Consider the following 21,712-nt stretch of genomic DNA (forward strand, 5'->3'; position numbering starts at 1 on the left):
GTTTCTTCTCATATCACGTCAAGCTAAACCTGCACCAAACTTATTGATCCTTTCAATAAATTTTGTGTAACTTAATCCAACGCCCCTGTCTTTAGACTGGAGTATAAAGCGCCCCATGGTGTGTGTCCCCCGTAAGGCATTTGATCAATGTGTTGTTTGTTTTTTTTTTCTCTGCAGCTGAAGATTGTGGTTGTTTTTTTTAATTATAAAGATACATCAGTCACATAATGGTCCAGATGCGCGGACGGACAATGGAGAACGTGGCGCTTTAAAACCCCCTATACTTACAGCATATAGCGAACGATATAAAAGTATAATGCGCATGGATTTAGTCTACCCAACACAGGGCCGTACAAAACGCCTTTAGAAATGCTAATGAGTTCCAATTGTTCTGATATTCACGAGAAGCGGCATGAAAGCTTTTTTTTTTTACATATCAATGTTTCTTTGATATTGAAATCTTCTTAAGAGTGATCACAGCAGCTCAAAGGATGGTAAAAAAAATAAATAATAAAATCAATATAAATATATAACGGGTGAAGTAATTAGCGATCAGGTCGCCTTTTGCGCGGAACCTTCAGCTTTATTGTGTCTGGTTTAAATATAAACGAGACTGGACAACTCTGCCCTCTAGTGGCCGTCTGGAAAATGGCTTTATCCAGGTGTAAGAATAAAGGGGCTCTTGTGGCCATTTATATTGTTGGGCCTGTGTGTTGTAAAGCGGGAGATACTATGCTAATCTGCTGCCCATACTGCTTTATTCATTACCCTTGGAGTTTCAAGGTGGAAGAGAGGAAATAACATACAGGTTTCTTAAAAAAGTAAAAAAAAATAAATTAAAAAAAAAAGATTTCTGGAAATAATTTACATAGCAAAAGACCCTCAGATGAAAAGTCAGATTGGAAATCTTTGCAGATGTTTTGCTTTTTTTATTTATTTATTTTTTTTTTTTTAAACTCAAAAAAAAGTCTTGCAAACCTCTTTAAATTCTATTATAAAACACACTTCGCTGTTCATATACAGTATTTGGTCTTTTCAGCATTTTTTTTTTGTTTTTGAAAAATGAAAGGTGGGAAAAAAAAAAGTAGATGTTACTTCTTTGAAGAAGGATCCTGATGGATTTCAATCCAAACTAGGAAATGTCCAAGAAAAAGGCTGAAAAAAAACCCAAAACCGTCACCAACTTTCCAAAATTGATTCAAGAAAACAAAAAAAACTATATGAAAAAAACCCCTCCATAAAAAAAAAAAAAAACTTCAGGATTTGCTGCTGTTTTAACTAGAAAACACATTGTTTTTGACTTCCTCAATAAAGCTCCGTGTACACCAAGCGTTACGTCCTACAGTATTGTATCCCCGCCGCAGTCATAAACAATGATAGTAATCGACTAGAAAGGCAGCAAACTGCAAATTTATCACAATGGTGCACAGCAAATGTTAATGGGGTTGTCTGGACTTAAACAAAAAAGTCATCAAAAAATCACCTACTTTAAAACAAAATAAAAAAAACAAAAAACCCTTGTTTCTATATTTTTTCCATTTTGATATTTTCCTAGATTTAAAAAGTAATTTTTATGAGTTGTATAAATTAATTTAGGCCTAATATTAGACTTCTACTTCCTGGCGGCAATAGACTAAAATTCAGACCCTATTTGTATAGAAGTTTTGATGGTGCATGCGCTAATCCATGCAAGGGTCATTTTGAAAGGAGAGGAGAAGGTGAGCTGTGACATCACCAATTGTGAATGGTGCATCCCGTGTTACCTACTTTATATAGAGGTGTTATCAGTCATTGTACAGGAGGAGGTGAGCTGTGACATCACCAATTGTGAATGGTGCATCCCGTGTTACCTACTTGATATAGAGGCGTTATCAGTCATTGTACAGGAGGAGGTGATCTGTGATATCACCTACTGTGAATGGTGGATCTGGTGTTACCTACCGTTTACAGAAGTGTTAAAAGTCAATGTACAGGAGGTGGAGGATGTTAGCTGTGACATCTACTGAGAATGGTGGATCTCTTGTTACCAATTGTATATAGAGGTTATCAGTCATTGTACAGGAGGAGGAGGAAGTGAGCTATAACATGACCTGTTGTAAATGGTGGACTCTGTATTATTAACTACAGTATAGTGTTGTTAATCTGTTGCTGTACAGGAAAAGGAGGAGGTGAGCTGTGACATCACCTAGTGTGAATGGCTGATCCTGTGTTACTGTATATAGAGGTGTTATCAGTCATTGTATGGGAGGAGGAAGAGATGAGCTGTCATATCACCTATTGTGAATGGTGTTATCTAATGTATATAGAAGTATTATCAGTCATTCTTTGGGAGGAGGAAGAAGTGAGCTGTGACATCACCTATTGAGATTGGTGAATCCTGTGTTATCTACTATAAGTAGAGGTGTTAAAGTGATTGTACGGGAGGAGGTGAGTTGTGATATCACCTCTTGAGAATGGCTGATCCGGTGTTATCTACTGTATATAATGGTGTTTTCAGTCATTCTACAGGAGGAGAAGGTGAGCTGTGACATCACCTATTGAGAATGCTAACAGAGAGTAGTAGAGAATGGGTTTCACAGCCGCGCCAAAAGACTACTGGATTCTTCTCAGATTAATGTTTCTTTTATTTCATAACAGGTCAAGTCTACGCGTTTCAGGAGGACACAGCTCCCTTCTTCAGGACAAACCAGCAAAGAATCATCAAATCTTGAGATTTGATGATTCTTTGCTGGTTTGTCCTGAAGAAGGGAGCTGTGTCCTCCTGAAACGCGTAGACTTGACCTGTTATGAAATAAAAGAAACATTAATCTGAGAAGAATCCAGTAGTCTTTTGGCGCGGCTGTGAAACCCATTCTCTACTACTCTCTGTTATCTGCCTCTTGGGGACCGCTGCCGGGACTTGGTGTTACATGCTGCTATAGGTGTTGTGACTGTCACAACCCGAATTGGTGAGTAGGATTATTCTTTGCTTCACCCTATATATATTGGGGTAAGACCCTATTGCGCTTTCTTTTTCCACAGTTTTCACCTATTGAGAATGCTGTATCTGGTGTTACCTACGGTATACAGAGGTGTTATCAGTCACTGTACAGGAGGAAGAGGAGGTGAGCTGTGACATCACCTACGGTGAATGGTGGATCCTGTGTTACCTACTACGATGTATATAGAAGCGTAAGGCGGGCTTTGCACGTTGCGACATCGGTAACAATGTGTTACCGATGCTGCAGCGATAGTCCCGCCCCCGTCGCAAATTCGATATCTAGTAAAAGCTGCCGTAGCGATTATTATCGCTACAGCAGCTTCACATGCACATACCTGCCGTGCGACGTCCCTCTGGCCGGCGACCCGCCTCCTTCCTTAGGGGGCGGGTCGTGCGGCGTCACAGCGACGTCACACGGCAGGCGGCCAATTGAAGCGGAGGGGCGGAAATGAGCAGGATGTAAACATCCCGCCCACCTCCGTCCTTCTCATTGCAGCCGGCGGCAGGTAAGGTGATGTTCCTCGCTCCTGCGGCTTCATACACAGCGATGTGCGCTGCCGCAGGAGCGAGGAACAACATCGTACCTGTCGCACCATCGGCATTATGGAAATGTCGGAGGCTGCAGCGATGATACGATAACGACGCTTTTGCGCTCGTTCATCGTATCAAAAAGGTTTTACACGTTGCGATATCGACTGCGACGCCGGATGTGCGTCACTTTCGATTTGACCCCATCGACATCGCACCTGCAATGTCGCAATGTGCAAAGCCGCCCTTAATCTGTTGCTGTACAGGAGCAGGGGGAGGTGAGCTGTGATATCACCTAGTATGAATGGTATCTTAGCTGTAGATAGACGTATAACCTGTCTCTGTAATCCTGTATGAGCATAGTGGCCAATGTGAATATAGGAAGATTTCACAGTTCTTTTTATTGTAGTGTGGAACATTGAAATATTATAAAAAAAATAAAAATAAAAAATTAAACCTATGATTCGAAAAAAGGCATTTTTCTCTGGATGGTTAGTTGTGGCATCCACTAGCCAAGCCAGCTGGCATCCATTGCCGTGCACCCTCTACCAGAACAACGCGCTGGTCCCTGCCAGTGTTTGCTTTATCGCACCATTCACACGCCATACAGCTGCAGCCAATCACTGGACACAGTAGTCTGTGATTGGCTGCAGTTGTCTTGTGGATCTATGCAACTAAGTAAATAAAGGCTATTGGAGACCACTGGAGTGGTGGGAGATACAACAGGCGGGGGTAGCCGAGTACTGTACGAGACTTTAGCATTTTGGACCTGCGCTCCATTCAGATGGGGCTCTGCTGAGCCTTGGTCTCGGGATTGGTGTGGGCCCAGCAATTGGGACGTTATCAGGTCAGAACACCCCTGATCCTCGCAGTAACACCCTATGATGCCCATTTTGGCTGGGGTATATATTAACCCATCCCATTCCAGTCCGAGTGTCTGAAAATTGTGAATAATTCTGTTACATTGTGGACAGTTGGATGCAGCTCGCGCCTTCTGAGTGGCATGTGATATTTGCAAATCTGATCGAGATCCCGAGTGCGACCTGTCGTTTTATCTGTCACTCCGGATGTTATTAATCTGATGGGTGTAATGGAAACCAGATATCAGTAACACACAGATGGAAACAAATAGAAGTCGTATCTCCTGCGGTGCCTGTGCGCTGTGTGCGGTGCCTGTGTGCAGGAAACACCTCGCAGCTTTGTATCTGCACACAGAACTCACTGTGCATTTTTCCTCTTGGATTTCCTCTGCTTCTTGTACACAAAGCTCTTGTACTTTCAAGAACTAACGGAATGTTTTTAAAAGAATCCCTCCCAAAAAAACAAACAAACAAAAAAAAACAAAAACAAAACTGCTGCATGTATTCCCATAGCTGATAATAAGCAGTGCTGCAGTGTAAAGCAAGGTGATGGGGAAAAAGTAGACTTTCGTAAGGGGCGTAAATTAGATTAGACATAGGGATGCACAGAGGGTCGTACTAATAATCCTGTGTTCAGAGATTTCTGGTTGTCCTTGGCGGTTGTGTAAAGCACCAGCTCAGCGGTTTTTGGGTTTTTTTCAGCACTGGAGTAGTGCTTTAAATGTAAGCCCCCTGCCCCGTCATATACTCTCCTTCTGGTAGCTTCACCTTTTATTGGTGTCTCTCCCGTCTTGCGGCGCCATCTTGTGACTAACTTCTGACTGGCCACAAGTCAGAAGTTGCATCACAAGCACTCAGTACAAGTCTATGAGAGACAGTACAAGGCTCTCATAGACTTATTGAGTTGTGACCTCTGGCACACTCCATGAAACACTGAGCTGCCGGCAGATCCCTAATATGCGGAGACAGATTGGAGCAATGCTGGAAAAAGAGGAATATGCAGGAGGGTGACTATAAGGCTGGGGACACACAAGTGTATGGCATGCGATGCGAGAGCATCGGATGCATTATGCTACTGACCCTTGGCTCTTGCTCTGCTGCAAGTGTGAGCCGAGTGTCATTATACTGTGATCGGATCCGGCGATCAGATCACAGCTGCGGAGGAGAGTGAGTGACTATTCTCCTTATCTCCACCACTTCAATGTTTTTTGTTTTTTTTTTACTTTATTGAACTGCTGGAGTGATGCTTTAAATCTAAGCCGCCTGCCCAGCCTAACAATTTGCACCATTTACCTTCTGTAGCTTCTGTGTTGCACTGTATATTTCTGGGAGTTAATGAGTTAACTGAGAATCTGTGAGTGAGCTCCTTTGAGACAGTGACATGGAGATTGTAACTCGTACCTGTCTTTTTTTCTGAGCTGCTCTCAGCTGATTTATGGCCACAGACCAGGTCATAGTTGATTGTGAGGGGAACCAGATAGCCGATAAGGGCCAAAGGGGGCAAAATTTGAAATGGAACCCAATTACAAAGATAATTTCTAGCCCCAAATACATGCATTCAAGTAAAAAAGGTGGACAACCCTAAACATCTTTATAGCACAATGGTATTTGGCATTCACCACAAACGTGATAGAGACCTTGACAATGTGATAAATTCTCCTAGGGCCGTATATGACCGGGCAGTCATTTCCCACAGTGCAATTCTTTAGTTCACATGGGGCTTCCAACTGCAACATGCAGTCCCCAATACATGCAATGGACGGCCGGCTCCATGGGCCTTGTTGAATTATGCTCGAATCAGCCCTTAAAAGCAGGGCTGTGGAGTCGAAGTCGTGGAGTCTGAGTCAGAGCTCATTTTGGTGGAGTCGGAGTCGGTATAAAATGCACCGACTCCGACTCCTAAAATATATAATAAATTGGTTGGGGACAGTAGTACAATGCAGAATGTGCTGAATATTTTACTAAATAATAACATTAAGTATATTGCTTATATTTAAGTGAAAAATGTATTGTAGTACAATGTGAACATCAGACATTTAATCATTTTTATGATACAATAATCAAGATATTTGGATAGAACATAAAATATTTATTGGAATACAACTTTAGAACACAAAAAACTAAAATTGTAAATATGTAATACACTATGTAATATAAGTATACATACATACATACATGTATATATATATAAAATATATATAATATATATATATAAAATATATATAATTATATATATATATATATATATATATAAAATATAATATATATATATATATATATATATATAAAATATATATAATATAAATATATATATATATATATAAAATATATATAATATAAATATATATATATATATATATATATATATATATATATATATATATATATATATATATATATACATATATATATATATATATATATAAAAAATATATATAATATATATATAAAATATATTATATATATATACACACACAGTGCCTACAAGTAGTATTCAACCCCCTGCAGATTTAGCAGGTTTGATAAGATGCAAATAAGTTAGAGCCTGCAAACTTCAAACAAGAGCAGGATTTATTAACAGATGCATAAATCTTACAAACCAACAAGTTATGTTGCTCAGTTAAATTTTAATACATTTTCAACATAAAAGTGTGGGTCAATTATTATTCAACCCCTAGGTTTAATATTTTGTGGAATAACCCTTGTTTGCAATTACAGCTAATAATCGTCTTTTATAAGACCTGATCAGGCCGGCACAGGTCTCTGGAGTTATCTTGGCCCACTCCTCCATACAGATCTTCTCCAAGTTATCTAGGTTCTTTGGGTGTCTCATGTGGACTTTAATCTTGAGCTCCTTCCACAAGTTTTCAATTGGGTTAAGGTCAGGAGACTGACTAGGCCACTGCAACACCTTGATTTTTTCCCTCTTGAACCAGGCTTGGTATTCTTGGCTGTGTGCTTTGGGTCATTGTCTTGTTGGAAGATGAAATGACGACCCATCTTAAGATCCTTGATGGAGGTGCAGAGGTTCTTGGCCAAAATCTCCAGGTAGGCCGTGCTATCCATCTTCCCATGGATGCAGACCAGATGGCCAGGCCCCTTGGCTGAGAAACAGCCCCACAGCATGATGCTGCCACCACCATGCTTGACTGTAGGGATGGTATTCTTGGGGTCGTATGCAGTGCCATCCAGTCTCCAAACATCACGTGTGTGGTTGGCACCAAACATCTCGATCTTGGTCTCATCAGACCAGAGAACCTTGAACCAGTCTGTCTCAGAGTCCTCCAAGTCATCATGAGCAAACTGTAGACGAGCCTTGACATGACGCTTTGAAAGTAAAGGTACCTTACGGGCTCGTCTGGAACGGAGACCATTGCGGTGGAGTACGTTACTTATGGTATTGACTGAAACCAATGTCCCCACTGCCATGAGATCTTCCCGGAGCTCCTTCCTTGTTGTCCTTGGGTTAGCCTTGACTCTTTGGACAAGCCTGGCCTCGGCATGGGTGTAAACTTTCAAAGGCTGTCCAGGCCGTGGAAGGCTAACAGTAGTTCCATAAGCCTTCCACTTCCGGATGATGCTCCCAACAGTGGAGACAGGTAGGGCCAACTCCTTGGAAAGGGTTTTGTACCCCTTGCCAGCCTTGTGACCCTCCACGATCTTGTCTCTGATGGCCTTGGAATGCTCCTTTGTCTTTCACATGTTGACCAAGTATGAGTGCTGTTCACAAGTTTGGGGAGGGTCTTAATTAGTCAGAAAAGGCTGGAAAAAGAGATAATTAATCCAACATGTGAAACTCATTGTTCTTTGTGCCTGAAATACTTCTTAATACTTTAGGGGAACCACACAGAATTCTGGTGGTTTGAGGGGTTGAATAATAAATGACCCTCTGAATAAACTTTTCACAATTTAAAAAAAAAAATAAAAAAAGAAATAACATTCATTTTTGCTGCAGTGCATTTCACACTTCCAGGCTGATCTACAGTCCAAATGTCACAATGCCAAGTTAATTCCGAATGTGTAAACCTGCTAAATCTGCAGGGGGTTGAATACTACTTGTAGGCACTGTATTGGACTGCTTGACTGTGTGCATGGCATTATGAATCTGAAGACTACCAACAAATTTTGCAGCATGATATAGGGCCCAGTGTGAGAAAGCTGGGTCTCCCTCAGAGGTCATGGGTCTTCCAGCAGGACAATGACCCAAAACACACTACAAAAAGCACTAGATAATGGTTTGTGAGAAAGCACTGGAGACTACTAAAGTGGCCAGCAATGAGCCCAGACCTGAATCCCATAGAACACCTGTGGAGAGATCTCAAAATGGCAGTTTCTAGAAGACACCCTTCAAATCTCAGGGACCTGGAGCATTTTGCCAAAGAAGAATGGTCTAAAATTCCAGCAGAGCATTGTAAGAAACTCATTGATGGTTACCGGAAGCGTTTGTTCAAAGTTATTTTGGCTAAAGGTTGTGCAACCAAGTATTAGGCTGAGGGTGCCAATACTTTTGTCTGGCCCATTTTTGGAGTTTTATGTGAAATGATCAATGATTTGATTTTTGATTCATTCTTTTTTGTGGTTTTTCATTGCACGCAAAATAAATAAAGATAATAATACCAAAAAAATTGTGATTGCAATCATTTTCAGGAAGAAACAGAGTATTATCCGACAGAATTGCAGGGGTGCCAATACTTTGCCAGCACTGTATATACACACACAAGATATATATGTAATCTACTGTATATTACATAGTGTATTACATATTAACAATTTATTACAGTTTTTTGTGTTCTAAAGTTGTATTCCAATAAATATATTTTATGTTCTATCCAAATATCTTGATTATTTTATCATAAAAATTATTAAATGTCTGATGTTCACATACACATGTTCATGTACTACAATAAATTTTTCACCTAACTATAAGCAATATATGTAGGAGTCGGAGTCAGAGCCGGAGTCGGAGTCGGAGTCGGAGTCTGAGTCGGAGTCGGTGCGAGAGAAATTGAGGAGTCTGAGTCGAAGGTTTGGCTTACCGACTCCACAGCCCTGCTTAAAAGGTCCAAATTGTGGACAGATACCGCCTTTCAGGGAGCTTGAGCCGCTTCTGTTCCCAGCTTGACCAATCTCCTTTTTATTACGAGCACTAAAATGAAGGAGGAATACGTCCTATACCACATAATGCTAGCTCAAACTACCAAACAGGAAAAAAAAAAATGAAAAATTAAATGGCACCATTTCCAATCTACAACCACAATGGCTGTCACATAGGGACATCATTTTTGCTAGTGAGCACTGATTGGTGCACAGACAAGAGACATCAAACACCACTGGAGCCGTTCAGACTCGTGCAGACAATGCCGCTAGGCTGCCGTCACTGATTACAGCTGCGTCCTGCCTGGCCTGCAGCCACTGATTACAGCATCGTCCTGCCTGGCCTGCAGTCACTGATTACAGCTGCGTCCTGCCTGGCCTGCAGTCACTGATTACATCTGCATCCTGCCTGGCCTGCAGTCACTGATTACAGCTGCGTCCTGCCTGGCCTGCAGTCACTGATTACAGCATCGTCCTGCCTGGCCTGCAGTCACTAATTACAGCTGCGTCCTGCCTGGCCTGCAGTCACTGATTACATCTGCATCCTGCCTGGCCTGCAGTCACTGATTACAGCTGCGTCCTACCTGGGCTGCAGTCACTGATTACAGCTGCGTCCTGCCTGGCCTGCAGTCATTGATTACAGCTGCGTCCTGCCTGGCCTGCAGTCACTGATTACAGCTGCGTCCTGCCTGGCCTGCAGTCACTGATTATAGCTGCGTCCTACCTGGGCTGCAGTCAGACCTAAACTGCAATAAGCAGCAAATAAAAAAGTATTTATGTGTTTACAAATATGTGAATAGACACATTTTTTTACTGAAATCCAAATTATTTAGCCCACTGCAAAACTGCCATGACAAGCACAGGACAATTACTCACATATGAAATTTATGACATATGGTAACAGCCATCTGCAGCAAAAAGTATCCCAACGCAGCAGATAGCCCCCTCCTCAAATCACAGTTACTGTAAATGAATCAACCAAATTATCTGTAAACGGTCGTTGTCCTGCTTTAAAGGGAGTCGGTCAGATGATTTAGGACTACTTATCAGAGCGGTGGAGCAAGCAGGAGGCATTAGGTAGGGTTTACAGAGGAGGGATGGAGCACTTGCGGGGCCTGGGACCACCCTCTGTGCATGTGTGAGCTCATTTGCATGATCAAAGCTATTTTTTTTCCTACCAACTAAATAGACTCCTTTTAATCTTTAAACAATTACATGTACAGACCCTTTGAATCTTTGTACCTGTGTTCATAATCACAGACCTAACACTTTCTGTTTAGACTGATAGTAATTAAAGGGGTCTTCTATTTGTGTTAGAAGAGTTGTACCACAAATCAATCTGAAAACAAGGTGTCCGACCACCAGTGACACTTTACTGCAGAGTAGCTTGGAAGAAAATGTTCAAGTCTCCTACGGCACCACCACAGGTGGAATGAAGCATTGCACACTTGTCATGAACATAAGTTGGCTGTTCATTCAATGCTAATGTATATTAAGATCTATTTTGTAGGTGCGCCGCAATCTAGACAGTAGAGTAAAGGGAATCTGTCACCAGGTTTTTGCTGTGTAATCTCAGAGCACTATAATGTAGGAGCAGAGACCCCAATTACAAAGTTGTGTCACTTACTGGGCTTTGTTATTCTGTTTCAATACAATCAGTGTTTTATCAGCTAAAGATTATCACTACAGATAACTGGCCTGCCTGGTAATCCAAGCATGCTCCAGCACTGATTAGCAGCTCTCTGTCACTATACAATGTACAGAGAAAGCCATGGTGTTGATGGAGTTATACACAGCTCAGCAACTTAGCTCTGCTAGATCTGCAGCAGTGAACACTATCATATAACTGCTGCCCTCAGTAAACTAAGTGACACATTGCTGGAATCAGCTTCTCTGCCCCTATATCATTCTGCTATCTTGTTACATAAAGAACTGGTGACAGATTTTCTTTTAAAGGGAACCTGTCACCGGATGTTTATAATACTCACCTAACGGTTGGTACGGTGCAGACTGATCGGATAGGCATCTCCGTTCTCTGGGTCCACATCTCCTCTTTCGGCCATCTATGTCCTCCTTCTGAAGCTAGTGTGGATGACACGTTCTACGTCATCTACACTAGCCAGCATTGAGGTCCTGCGCAGGCGCACTTTGATCTGCCATGAGTAGGGCAGATCAAAGTATTGTAGTGCGCCTTCGTGGGACCTCAATGCTGGCTAGTGTAGATGACTAAGAACGGGTCATGCACCCAGGCTTCAGAAGGAGGATATAGTTGGCTGAAAGAGAAGGCGCGGACCCAGAGAACATACAGTGCCTACAAGTAGTATTCAACCCCCTGCAGATTTAGCAGGTTTACACATTCGGAATTAACTTGGCATTGTGACATGTGGACTGTAGATCAGCCTGGAAGTGTGAAATGCACTGCAGCAAAAAAGAATGTTATTTCTTTTTTTTTTTTTTTTTTTTAAAATTGTGAAAAGTTTATTCAGAGGGTCATTTATTATTCAACCCCTCAAACCACAAGATTTCTGTTTGGTTCCCCTAAAGTATTAAGAAGTATTTCAGGCACAAAGAACAATGAGCTTCACATGTTTGGATTAATTATCTCTTTTTCCAGCCTTTTCTGACTAATTAAGACCCTCAATAAGAAAAGCAAACCTGCCAAACGGCAAAGTGATATAGCCTAAATCCTGAATATAATATTGGTAAAGCAAGGATTTAAAATATAACTTTTAATAAATATAATATAAAATCATAGTAGATCAATGTGCAATGTGCAATGTGAAATATAAAAAGGAAGGATCTCACCCAGTTCTTCTCCTGAGAGATCCACACCACTGTACAATCCAAGGCGGGCGGGCACCAGACAAATGACGTAATGTGGGGGGTGATGAGAGATACAATTACATTACCCCTGTCGTGCCCATGCAATAGCTTCCGCCCTTACAAGGGCAGCACCCAAGTCAGGATAACTACCCCACAATATACACAATATACACAATACCCCTCCCAACGCGTTTCCCTCTTCGTGTAACCGGAGAGTTCTTCAGGGGAGAAATGAAAAGTAGAGCCTGCAGTGGCAGGTCAATACAACACACTGCTTGCTTTCTGTCAGTGTATTCACATACTACTTAGTTTTCAGAATATGTGCTAATGGCCAGTATCTCTCATCACCCCCCACATTACGTCATTTGTCTGGTGCCCGCCCGCCTTGGATTGTACAGTGGTGTGGATCTCTCAGGAGAAGAACTGGGTGAGATCCTTCCTTTTTATATTTCACATTGCACATTGCACATTGCACATTGATCTACTATGATTTTATATTATATTTATTAAAAGTTATATTTTAAATCCTTGCTTTACTAATTAAGACCCTCCCCAAACTTGTGAACAGCACTCATACTTGGTCAACATGGGAAAGACAAAGGAGCATTCCAAGGCCATCAGAGACAAGATCGTGGAGGGTCACAAGGCTGGCAAGGGGTACAAAACCCTTTCCAAGGAGTTGGGCCTACCTGTCTCCACTGTTGGGAGCATCATCCGGAAGTGGAAGGCTTATGGAACTACTGTTAGCCTTCCACGGCCTGGACAGCCTTTGAAAGTTTCCACCCGTGCTGAGGCCAGGCTTGTCCGAAGAGTCAAGGCTAACCCAAGGACAACAAGGAAGGAGCTCCGGGAAGATCTCATGGCAGTAGGGACATTGGTTTCAGTCAATACCATAAGTAACGTACTCCACCGCAATGGTCTCCGTTCCAGACGAGCCCGTAAGGTACCTTTACTTTCAAAGCGTCATGTCAAGGCTCGTCTACAGTTTGCTCATGATCACTTGGAGGACTCTGAGACAGACTGGTTCAAGGTTCTCTGGTCTGATGAGACCAAGATCGAGATCTTTGGTGCCAACCACACACGTGACGTTTGGAGACTGGATAGCACTGCATACGACCCCAAGAATACCATCCCTACAGTCAAGCATGGTGGTGGCAGCATCATGCTGCGGGGCTGTTTCTCAGCCAAGGGGCCTGGCCATCTGGTCCGCATCCATGGGAAGATGGATAGCACGGCCTACATGGAGATTTTGGCCAAGAACCTCCGCTCCTCCATCAAGGATCTTAAGATGGGTCGTCATTTCATCTTCCAACAAGACAACGACCCAAAGCACACAGCCAAGAAAACCAAGGCCTGGTTCAAGAGGGAAAAAATCAAGGTGTTGCAGTGGCCTAGTCAGTCTCCTGACCTTAACCCAATTGAAAACTTGTGGAAGGAGCTCAAGATTAAAGTCCACATGAGACACCCAAAGAACCTAGATAACTTGGAGAAGATCTGCATGGAGGAGTGGGCCAAGATAACTGCAGAGACCTGTACCAGCCTGATCAGGTCTTATGAAAGACGATTATTAGCTGTAATTGCAAACAAGGGTTATTCCACAAAATATTAAACCTAGGGGTTGAATAATAATTGACCCACACTTATATGTTGAAAATGTATTAAAATTTAGCTGCGCAACATAACTTGTTGGTTTGTAAGATTTATGTATCTGTTAATAAATCCTGCTCTTGTTTGAAGTTTGCAGGCTCTAACTTATTTGCATCTTATCAAACCTGCTAAATCTGCAGGGGGTTGAAGACTACTTGTAGGCACTGTAGACGCCCATCTGACCAGTCTGCTCCGCACCGACTGTTAGGTGAGTATTATGAACAGCCGGTGACAGGTTCCCTTTAAAGAAAGTCTCAGCACAATAATGACTGTCCAAACCTAACCCCGTAGCACTCATGGTGTGTCCGAGCAGTTCAGTGAACCTTCCCACTTGTGTGCATCTTGCTCCGCCCCTCCAGTTGTTCTTGTAAAGTCAGAGCTGTCAATCAAGGAAGAAGAGGGTGGAGGAAGATGCAAAGCAAGAACGAGGGAAGATGCACCGTCATGGGTGCACTGTGCGTCTGTGCTTGGTTTGAACAGTCATTTATTCCTGACCAGTTGAGTGTGGAATATTCTATATATATATATATGTATATATATATATATATATATGCACACACACATATATATACACATATTTTATATCTATATATTTATATATATTTTATATCTATATATTTTTTTAATATATCTTTTAATATATATATATATATATATATATATATATATATATATATATATATATATATATATATATAAATATATATAAAATATAATATAATATTATATATATATATATATATATATTATTATATTTTAGATATATAAAACGCTCCAAGGACACCAATTATGAGACTACGTTTGAAGAAGAAATCCAAGGCTTTTACACACTGACATCAAGTGCAACAATTCTCCATTATCGCCTCTCTTCCGGAGATGAAGATTTCTGCTGTGACTTTTGCAGATGTCAAGAATTCCCATGAAGATTTGCAGGATTCTGAAGATCGCTGCTTGTTTCTAAGCAGAACATTGTCATTTGTATGGCTGCCAACATCTCCACCCACATTTTACCCTCCTGATTCAGAAATCGCCTGACTCCGGGGCTTCTGCGAGACCCTATCATGCCCAGCCGTACATTGTACACCTTGTAATACAATTCAGATGATACTACTTCAATCGAGGAAATATAAAGGAACGAGATGAACTATGTAAAGAAACAAAAAATGATTGTTTATAGCTGATGATGATTGCTTGCACGTTCAAAGTGCAGGAGATAATTTTTGGACCATAATTCAACTGTGTGCAAAGCCGGCTGCACATGGTGGAAGGTCTTATCCATATTTATGGTCAGGACGACCGGGGCGGGAACTAGGACTGATTGGTGTCTCAGGACATTTAATGTCATATGTGCCTTACTAACCAATAGAAGTATGAAAATAACATTAAAGGTCACCTCCATCTTTCATCCGCAGCAGGGTTTGGTCATGTTGAAATGTACAATGAGGGTCGTGAGACCCCCTTTTCTGATAGAAGTGGGACCCCCCACTTATTCGACATCTAGTGCAAACATGTAGGGATATTTAATAAAGATCAACTGTTGGAATACACCTTTGAATGCATAGTCCTACAAATGCAATTTATCAGCGTCTGATCACTAGGGTTCCACTGCGGAGACCCCCACTGATCAGGAGAATGTGGGTCTACAGTCCCCATTTTGAATGCAGCAATGGTCGAGACTGTGTGATAGTCAAACTGTACTGGGAAAACTCTGGCAAACTCAAGATTTGAAAGCGAATTTGTGAGTGTAACATGATTTAGAGACAGAGATCCTGATTCCAAGGATGTGTCAATTTCTCAGCAGCATGCTGTAGTTTCAATACAATCAGTATTTTATCAGTTGGAGATTATCACTGCAGGACTAGGTGTGGAGTGCCAAGCAGTCCATCCAATCTATGTCTATGTAACTCCCGTCCCACCACTGATTGGCAGCTTGCTGACAATGTACAGTGTACACAGTAAGCTGTCAATCAGGAGTGTGGGCATGGTTATACAGGGCTCAGCATTCATAGCCCTCAGAAAACAGGAATTTTATCAAAACTGTACCTATTAGTCCAGTCAGTGATAAATCACTAGAATCAGGCTCTCAGCCCCTACATTATGCAGCTCTCATATTCCATAGCAAAAACCTGTTGACAAATTCCATTTAGTGGAGCGGCAGTGAGCAGGCTTGATGATTCAGATGTGGCCTTAAAACTAAAATTTGTGTGATGTATGGGGGTCCCAGAGATTGAACGTCTTCCATTTGGACACTAATCATAAACCCCTTTGATTCCTGCGCATTGTGGTATTACTAGTCCAATGGGCTATCCTACTCACTGACTGACCGGTATCTGCCCACTTATACAAGTTGGCCATATCTGAAATTTTTCTGAGTGGAGTCAGTTCCTCATTTTTGTACTAAAGGGGTAAGAGAAAATTATTGCTTATAAAAAAAAAAAGAAAAAAAAAATCAGTTTTCACAACAAGAGCTGATCTCCCCGATACATAATCTTAGCCATCATGGCATAATATTAACCAGTAAAATAACAGATGGAACCTCACAAGGTATGATCGAATATACTACAATTACAGAAGTGATATTGGTTATGTATGGCTGTTTCTTACCTTGATATTGCAGGCCTGTTCCATCAGTCTCCGAGCATTCTCCTCAGCCCTGTAACGCTTTGGTAGCTGGACCCGGAAAAACTTTAACGCCCCTTCAAAATCGGCTTGTAAGAGGTCTTCCTTGGAAGTCTATTCACCCAAAAATAAAAAAAAAATAAAAATCACCATAAGACAATAAGGACTATTTCTGCAGATACCAACACATTGACTTCAGAAAAAAAACGACGCATTAGAATCATTATTTGACTAATCTGATATTCTGTTATTCTTTCCAAAGACCAGGAGGCATTCACTGCGAGTGAAAGAAAAGCGATTCCGGCAGTTAAACAGGAAAGGGTTCTTTACAGTTAGAGCAGTCAGACTGTGGAATGCCGACCACAAGAGGTAGTAATGGCAGATACTATAACAGCTTTTAAAAAAGGGCTGGATGATTTCCTCAATACACAACAGCCTTGGTTATAAATGACTTAATGGCAAAATGTATAATTGGTGGAGGAAGGGTGAACTAGATGGACCTAGGTCTTTTTTCAAACTATGTAACTATGTAACTATGATTACCCGCCTTTCTGTATGGATAATTTCTGATTTTCTCCAGCATGTTCCAATATATGAACTTTCCACAGAAAATAATGCACCGATACTAAGTGGTGAATACAGCTTTAAATTCTATTATAGTGAATGAGCCTATAGATTAACATTAGCTGCACTTTTAGAACCTTTTTCACGTGGATGCAAATCCACTTGTACTCTAATCATTAAGTCACAAAATAACCCCCTATGTGATACTATGTGAAAAAAAACAACAATTCTCTAGTCAAGGCAACTAGGCTTAGGGTAAGTTCACACAGTGCGTTTTTTGCTGTGTTTTTCGGGTGCGTTTTTGCTCAGAAAACTGCATGACTTTGCTTCCCTAGCAAAGTCTATGAGTTTTCATTTTTGCTGTCTGCACACAGCGTTTTTTTTTAGCTGCGTTTTAGTGGTGCCTACAAAAACGCAGCATGTCAATTATATTTTTGCATTTTTCACTGCGTTTTCTACCCATTGAGTTCAATGAGATGTTCAAAAACGCAATGAAAACGGCAAATTGCAAATATAGCTGCGTTTTAGTGTGTTTTTATGACTAAAAACGCAGCTATAAACCCAAGGGGTGGGTAGTAAAGTGACATGTACAGGAAGAGGATTCCTTTTGTCAGTAAACACAGAAGCGGGAATCCTCCCGATACCACCACCGCTGCTTCCATTTCCCGCCCGATGCCATGTCTGTTCCCGTGCGGGAGGTGGAAGCGGCTGCTAAATCAGAAGTGAACAGTAGAAAAATGTCACACTCACCTGCCTGCAGACTCCCGGTGCCATGTCCGCTCCGAGCTCCTCTTCCCGGTACCGCCACCCCCGCTCCGGCTGTGTGTCGGCTCCCAGGCACGTACGATAGCTGCAGGACCTGGCGGTGATCACCTGACACATCAGCTGATTGTAAGTCTCGCAGTGACGCCGGCGGTAAAGCCCGGCCGGCTATCAGCTGATGCCGTCAGGAGGCTTCATCAGCTGATTACCGGCAGCTCCTGCAGCGGTCGGAGGGGAGTCAGCACGGACGTGTGTAGTTGTTTGTTTTTTTTGCACTGATATATCAGCCTAGATTGTACAGCAAGCGAACGCCGAGTGACAGATTCCCCGGCGCTTGCAGTCAGTTCATGACACCTGCAGACAGGCCGGGGTGATCTCCGGAGTTCAGGTGAGAGCACTGGAGATTAGCCCGGGATGTCTGCAGCTGTCATGAACTGAACCGCAAGTGCCGGGGAATCAGTCACTCGGCGCTCGCTCGCTGTACAGTCTCGGCTGCACTCTGGAGCTCAGGTGACAGCTCCAGAGTGCAGTGCAGGTACCTGAATCCAGGCCTGGCATTACTGGAGATTCCTCCGATAGCCAGTCCAACGCTGCACAGAAGTGTGTGTTTTGTTTTTTTTGCACTGATGCATCAGCTGATTGTATAAAAGCCGTTTATACAATCAGCTGCTGTGTCATGTGATTCAGACCCTTGAACCTGACATCATCTGATCGCTTTACCTTCCAGCAAACCAATCAGATGATAATGGATCCGGATTGGACGGCGCGGGAGCCTTGACCTAGGATTACTGCGGAGGGTGGTTCTTTATTTCAATAAAGATGGAGTCACTAATTGTGTTGTGTTTTATTTCTAATAAAAATATTTTTCTGTGTGTAGTGTTTTTTTTATCTATACTAGAAATTCATGGTGGCCATGTCTAATATTGGTGTGACACCATGAATTTCGGGCTTAGGGCCAGCTGATAATACACAGCTAGCCCTAACCCCATTATTACCCAGCGAGTCACCCGGCATCAGGGCAGCTGGAAGAGTTGGATGCAGTGCCAGAAGATGGCGCTTCTATGAAAGCGCCATTTTCTGTGGTGGCTGTGGACTGCAATTCGCTGCGGGGGTGCCCAGAAAGCTTGGGCACCCTGCATTGCGGATTTCAATCCCCAGCTGCCTAGTTGTACCTGGCTGGACACAAAAATTGGGCGAACCTCACGTCATTTTTTTTTTTTTTTTTTAATTATTTCATGAAATTCATGAAATAATTAAAAAAAAAAAAAGGGCTTCCCTATATTTTCGGTTCCTAGCCAGGTACAAATAGGCAGCTGGGGGTTGGTGGCAGCCCGTACCTGCCTGCTGTACCTGGCTAGCATACAAAAATATGGCGAAGCCCACAATTTTTTTGGGGGGAAGCAAAGAAATCCTGCATACAGTCCTGGAAGGAGGATGCTGAGCCTTGTAGTTCGGCAGCTGCTGTCTGCTCTCCTGCATACACTATTGGATGGAGGATGCTGAGCCTTGTAGTTCTGCAGCTGTTGTCTGCTCTCCTGCATGCACTAGTGGATGGAGTATGCTGAGCCTTGTAGGTCTGCTCTCCCTGACTCTCCCTCCAGCACACAGTCCTGGATGGAGCATGCTGAGCCTTGTAGTTCTGCAGCTGTCTGCTCTCCTGCATACACTAGTGGAGAATGAAGAACATATCGAAGAAGGAAATTAGGAAATTACTTCAGACCTTTTTTTCTTTTTTTTTTTTCTCAACAATCTTAAATGGCAATGTTCACTGATAAAAAAAACGCATAAAAACGCAGTGACCAAAAACGCAGGAAAACGCAGCAAAAAATGCACCAAAACGCGGCATGCGTTTTTGCCACATTCTTTTGCCGCGGGTGCGTTTTTGTAAGCAAAAACGCACAAAAACGCAACATCATAAAAACGCAGTGTGTGAACTTAGACTGGCCGACAGGAGAGAAAGAGAATCCTCTGGTGGGCCCCATTGCAGTAATACGTCATTTACCTCCCAAACATGATTGATAGTTAGCACAATACACTTGTTTTACTATGTACAGACAAAGGAAGCATCACATTATTAATTTTATAAACTATGCAGTATATTATTATATAGAAAAATAGGTAAATTTGTGAATGTAATATTTGAATGCAGTTAATTAGTGGCCCCCAGAGTCAAATGTTACTGGTGGGCCCTTGACACCCCAGTCTGACACTGCCGGGAACGTACTGCCTTTCTGTGCCCTGTCTTTAACTTTAAAGGATTATTCCCATCTCCAGAACCCTATCCCAATATGTAGTAGGTGTAATAATAATAATAATAATAATAATATCAATAATAATAATAATAATATTATAAGCAAATATCTCTAATTAGAAATTTAGTATAGTTCTCCTGATATAGCCATGTCTCTTACCTCATGTCCATGGTTACAACTACTCATATAGAGACAGTTAGTTACTCAGGGTTATAAACATGGATACCTCCCTGCAATGCCCTGCACATGAGGTAAGAGACATGGCTATATCAGGAGAACTATGCTACATGTCTCATACACATGTGCAGGGCATTGCAGCTTAGATTACACCCTAGCTGCAATAAGTTAGCTTATCCATGGTTACACCCACTCATAAAGAGACAGTTAGTTGCTCAGGGTTGTATCATGGATGCCTACCTGCAATACCCTGCACTTGAGGCAAGAGACATGGCTATATCAGGAGAACTATGCTACATGTCTCGTACCTCATGCACAGGGCATTGCAGCTTAAGTATCCATGATTTCAACCACTCATATAAAAAGAGAGTTAGTTTATCAAGGTTATAACCTTGGAAACCTATGCTGCAATGCCCTGCACATGAGGTAGGAGAGATGGCAATATCAGGAGAACTATACTACATTTCTAATTAGAGGTATTTGCTATTATTATTATTACATTATTGGGATAGGATCTTGGAGATGGTAACACCCCTTAATCCTCTTCTTGCAAAGGCACGTGAAAAAAAAACCCTCTTATTTGCAGGGTGCGGGGATATGGAGCGGACACGGAAGCTGAGCCTGCCCCATGAGGGGTTAATAAACCAAAGACCCAGATATAGTGCATGACTGTCTATTCTCCTGACAGTACAGACCTTTCATCGTCTTTTCCTTCCCACCGCACTTCATTCTGTAAGATCAATGATGACCTGATCATGTCATCCCTTACATCTAATGTTCCCACACTTCCTCTCCCGGATGCCTCCTATGTGGCTCGTCATTAGACCACCTTAGACCTCATACATCTGTTTGTTTTTTGCTTTTTCTATATATCCAAAACCTTTTAATATAACTGAAAAATGTGAAAAATTACATAAACAAATACACTAAATAAAGGTAATAATGTGAATGTATGGATAAATCACACACAATAGGCGACAGGTTGCCTTTTAATTGCCCTTTTAACATAAAAAGGGCACTTTAAAAAAAAAAGGCAGTTCCTGATTTTATAGGGAACCTGTCATGTTGAAAATGGTGGCGAGATGATATAGAGCTGATCAGATTGATATAAATGTTTATTGGAAAGGATTCAGCAAAATTTGCATTTTATCTATTGAGGTCCTTGGTGTGTGTATACATAGGAGTCCAGTGGGCGGTCCTATTCAGTGATTGACAGTCTTTCCTGTATCTGTGCATGCAGAGATAATTGTCAATCATTGCATAGAACCGCCCACTGGACTCATCCATACAAACACCAAGGAATTAAATAAATTAAATACAAGTTATACTGAATATTTTCCAATAAACCTCTAATTCATTCTGCTCAGCTTCTCGTCGTCTATACCCTGCTGTCCACAGATCTGACT

At 41.9% G+C, this 21,712-nt stretch overlaps 1 protein-coding gene across 6 annotated transcripts in view; it reads right to left on the bottom strand.

The window, feature by feature from the left end:
* The window catches only part of RABGAP1L (RAB GTPase activating protein 1 like), a 426,173-nt gene that overhangs the window by 60,924 nt on the left and 343,537 nt on the right, over positions 1-21,712 (bottom strand). For all 6 annotated transcript variants that reach the window (XM_075320137.1, XM_075320138.1, XM_075320141.1 and 3 more), the window contains one exon: positions 16,537-16,665. In XM_075320137.1, coding sequence (XP_075176252.1) covers positions 16,537-16,665 — 129 coding nt within the window. The remainder of the gene's footprint in view (positions 1-16,536; positions 16,666-21,712) is intronic.

The sequence above is a fragment of the Anomaloglossus baeobatrachus genome, chromosome 8 (assembly GCF_048569485.1).
Source record: "Anomaloglossus baeobatrachus isolate aAnoBae1 chromosome 8, aAnoBae1.hap1, whole genome shotgun sequence".
Classification (NCBI taxonomy): Eukaryota; Metazoa; Chordata; class Amphibia; order Anura; family Aromobatidae; genus Anomaloglossus; species Anomaloglossus baeobatrachus.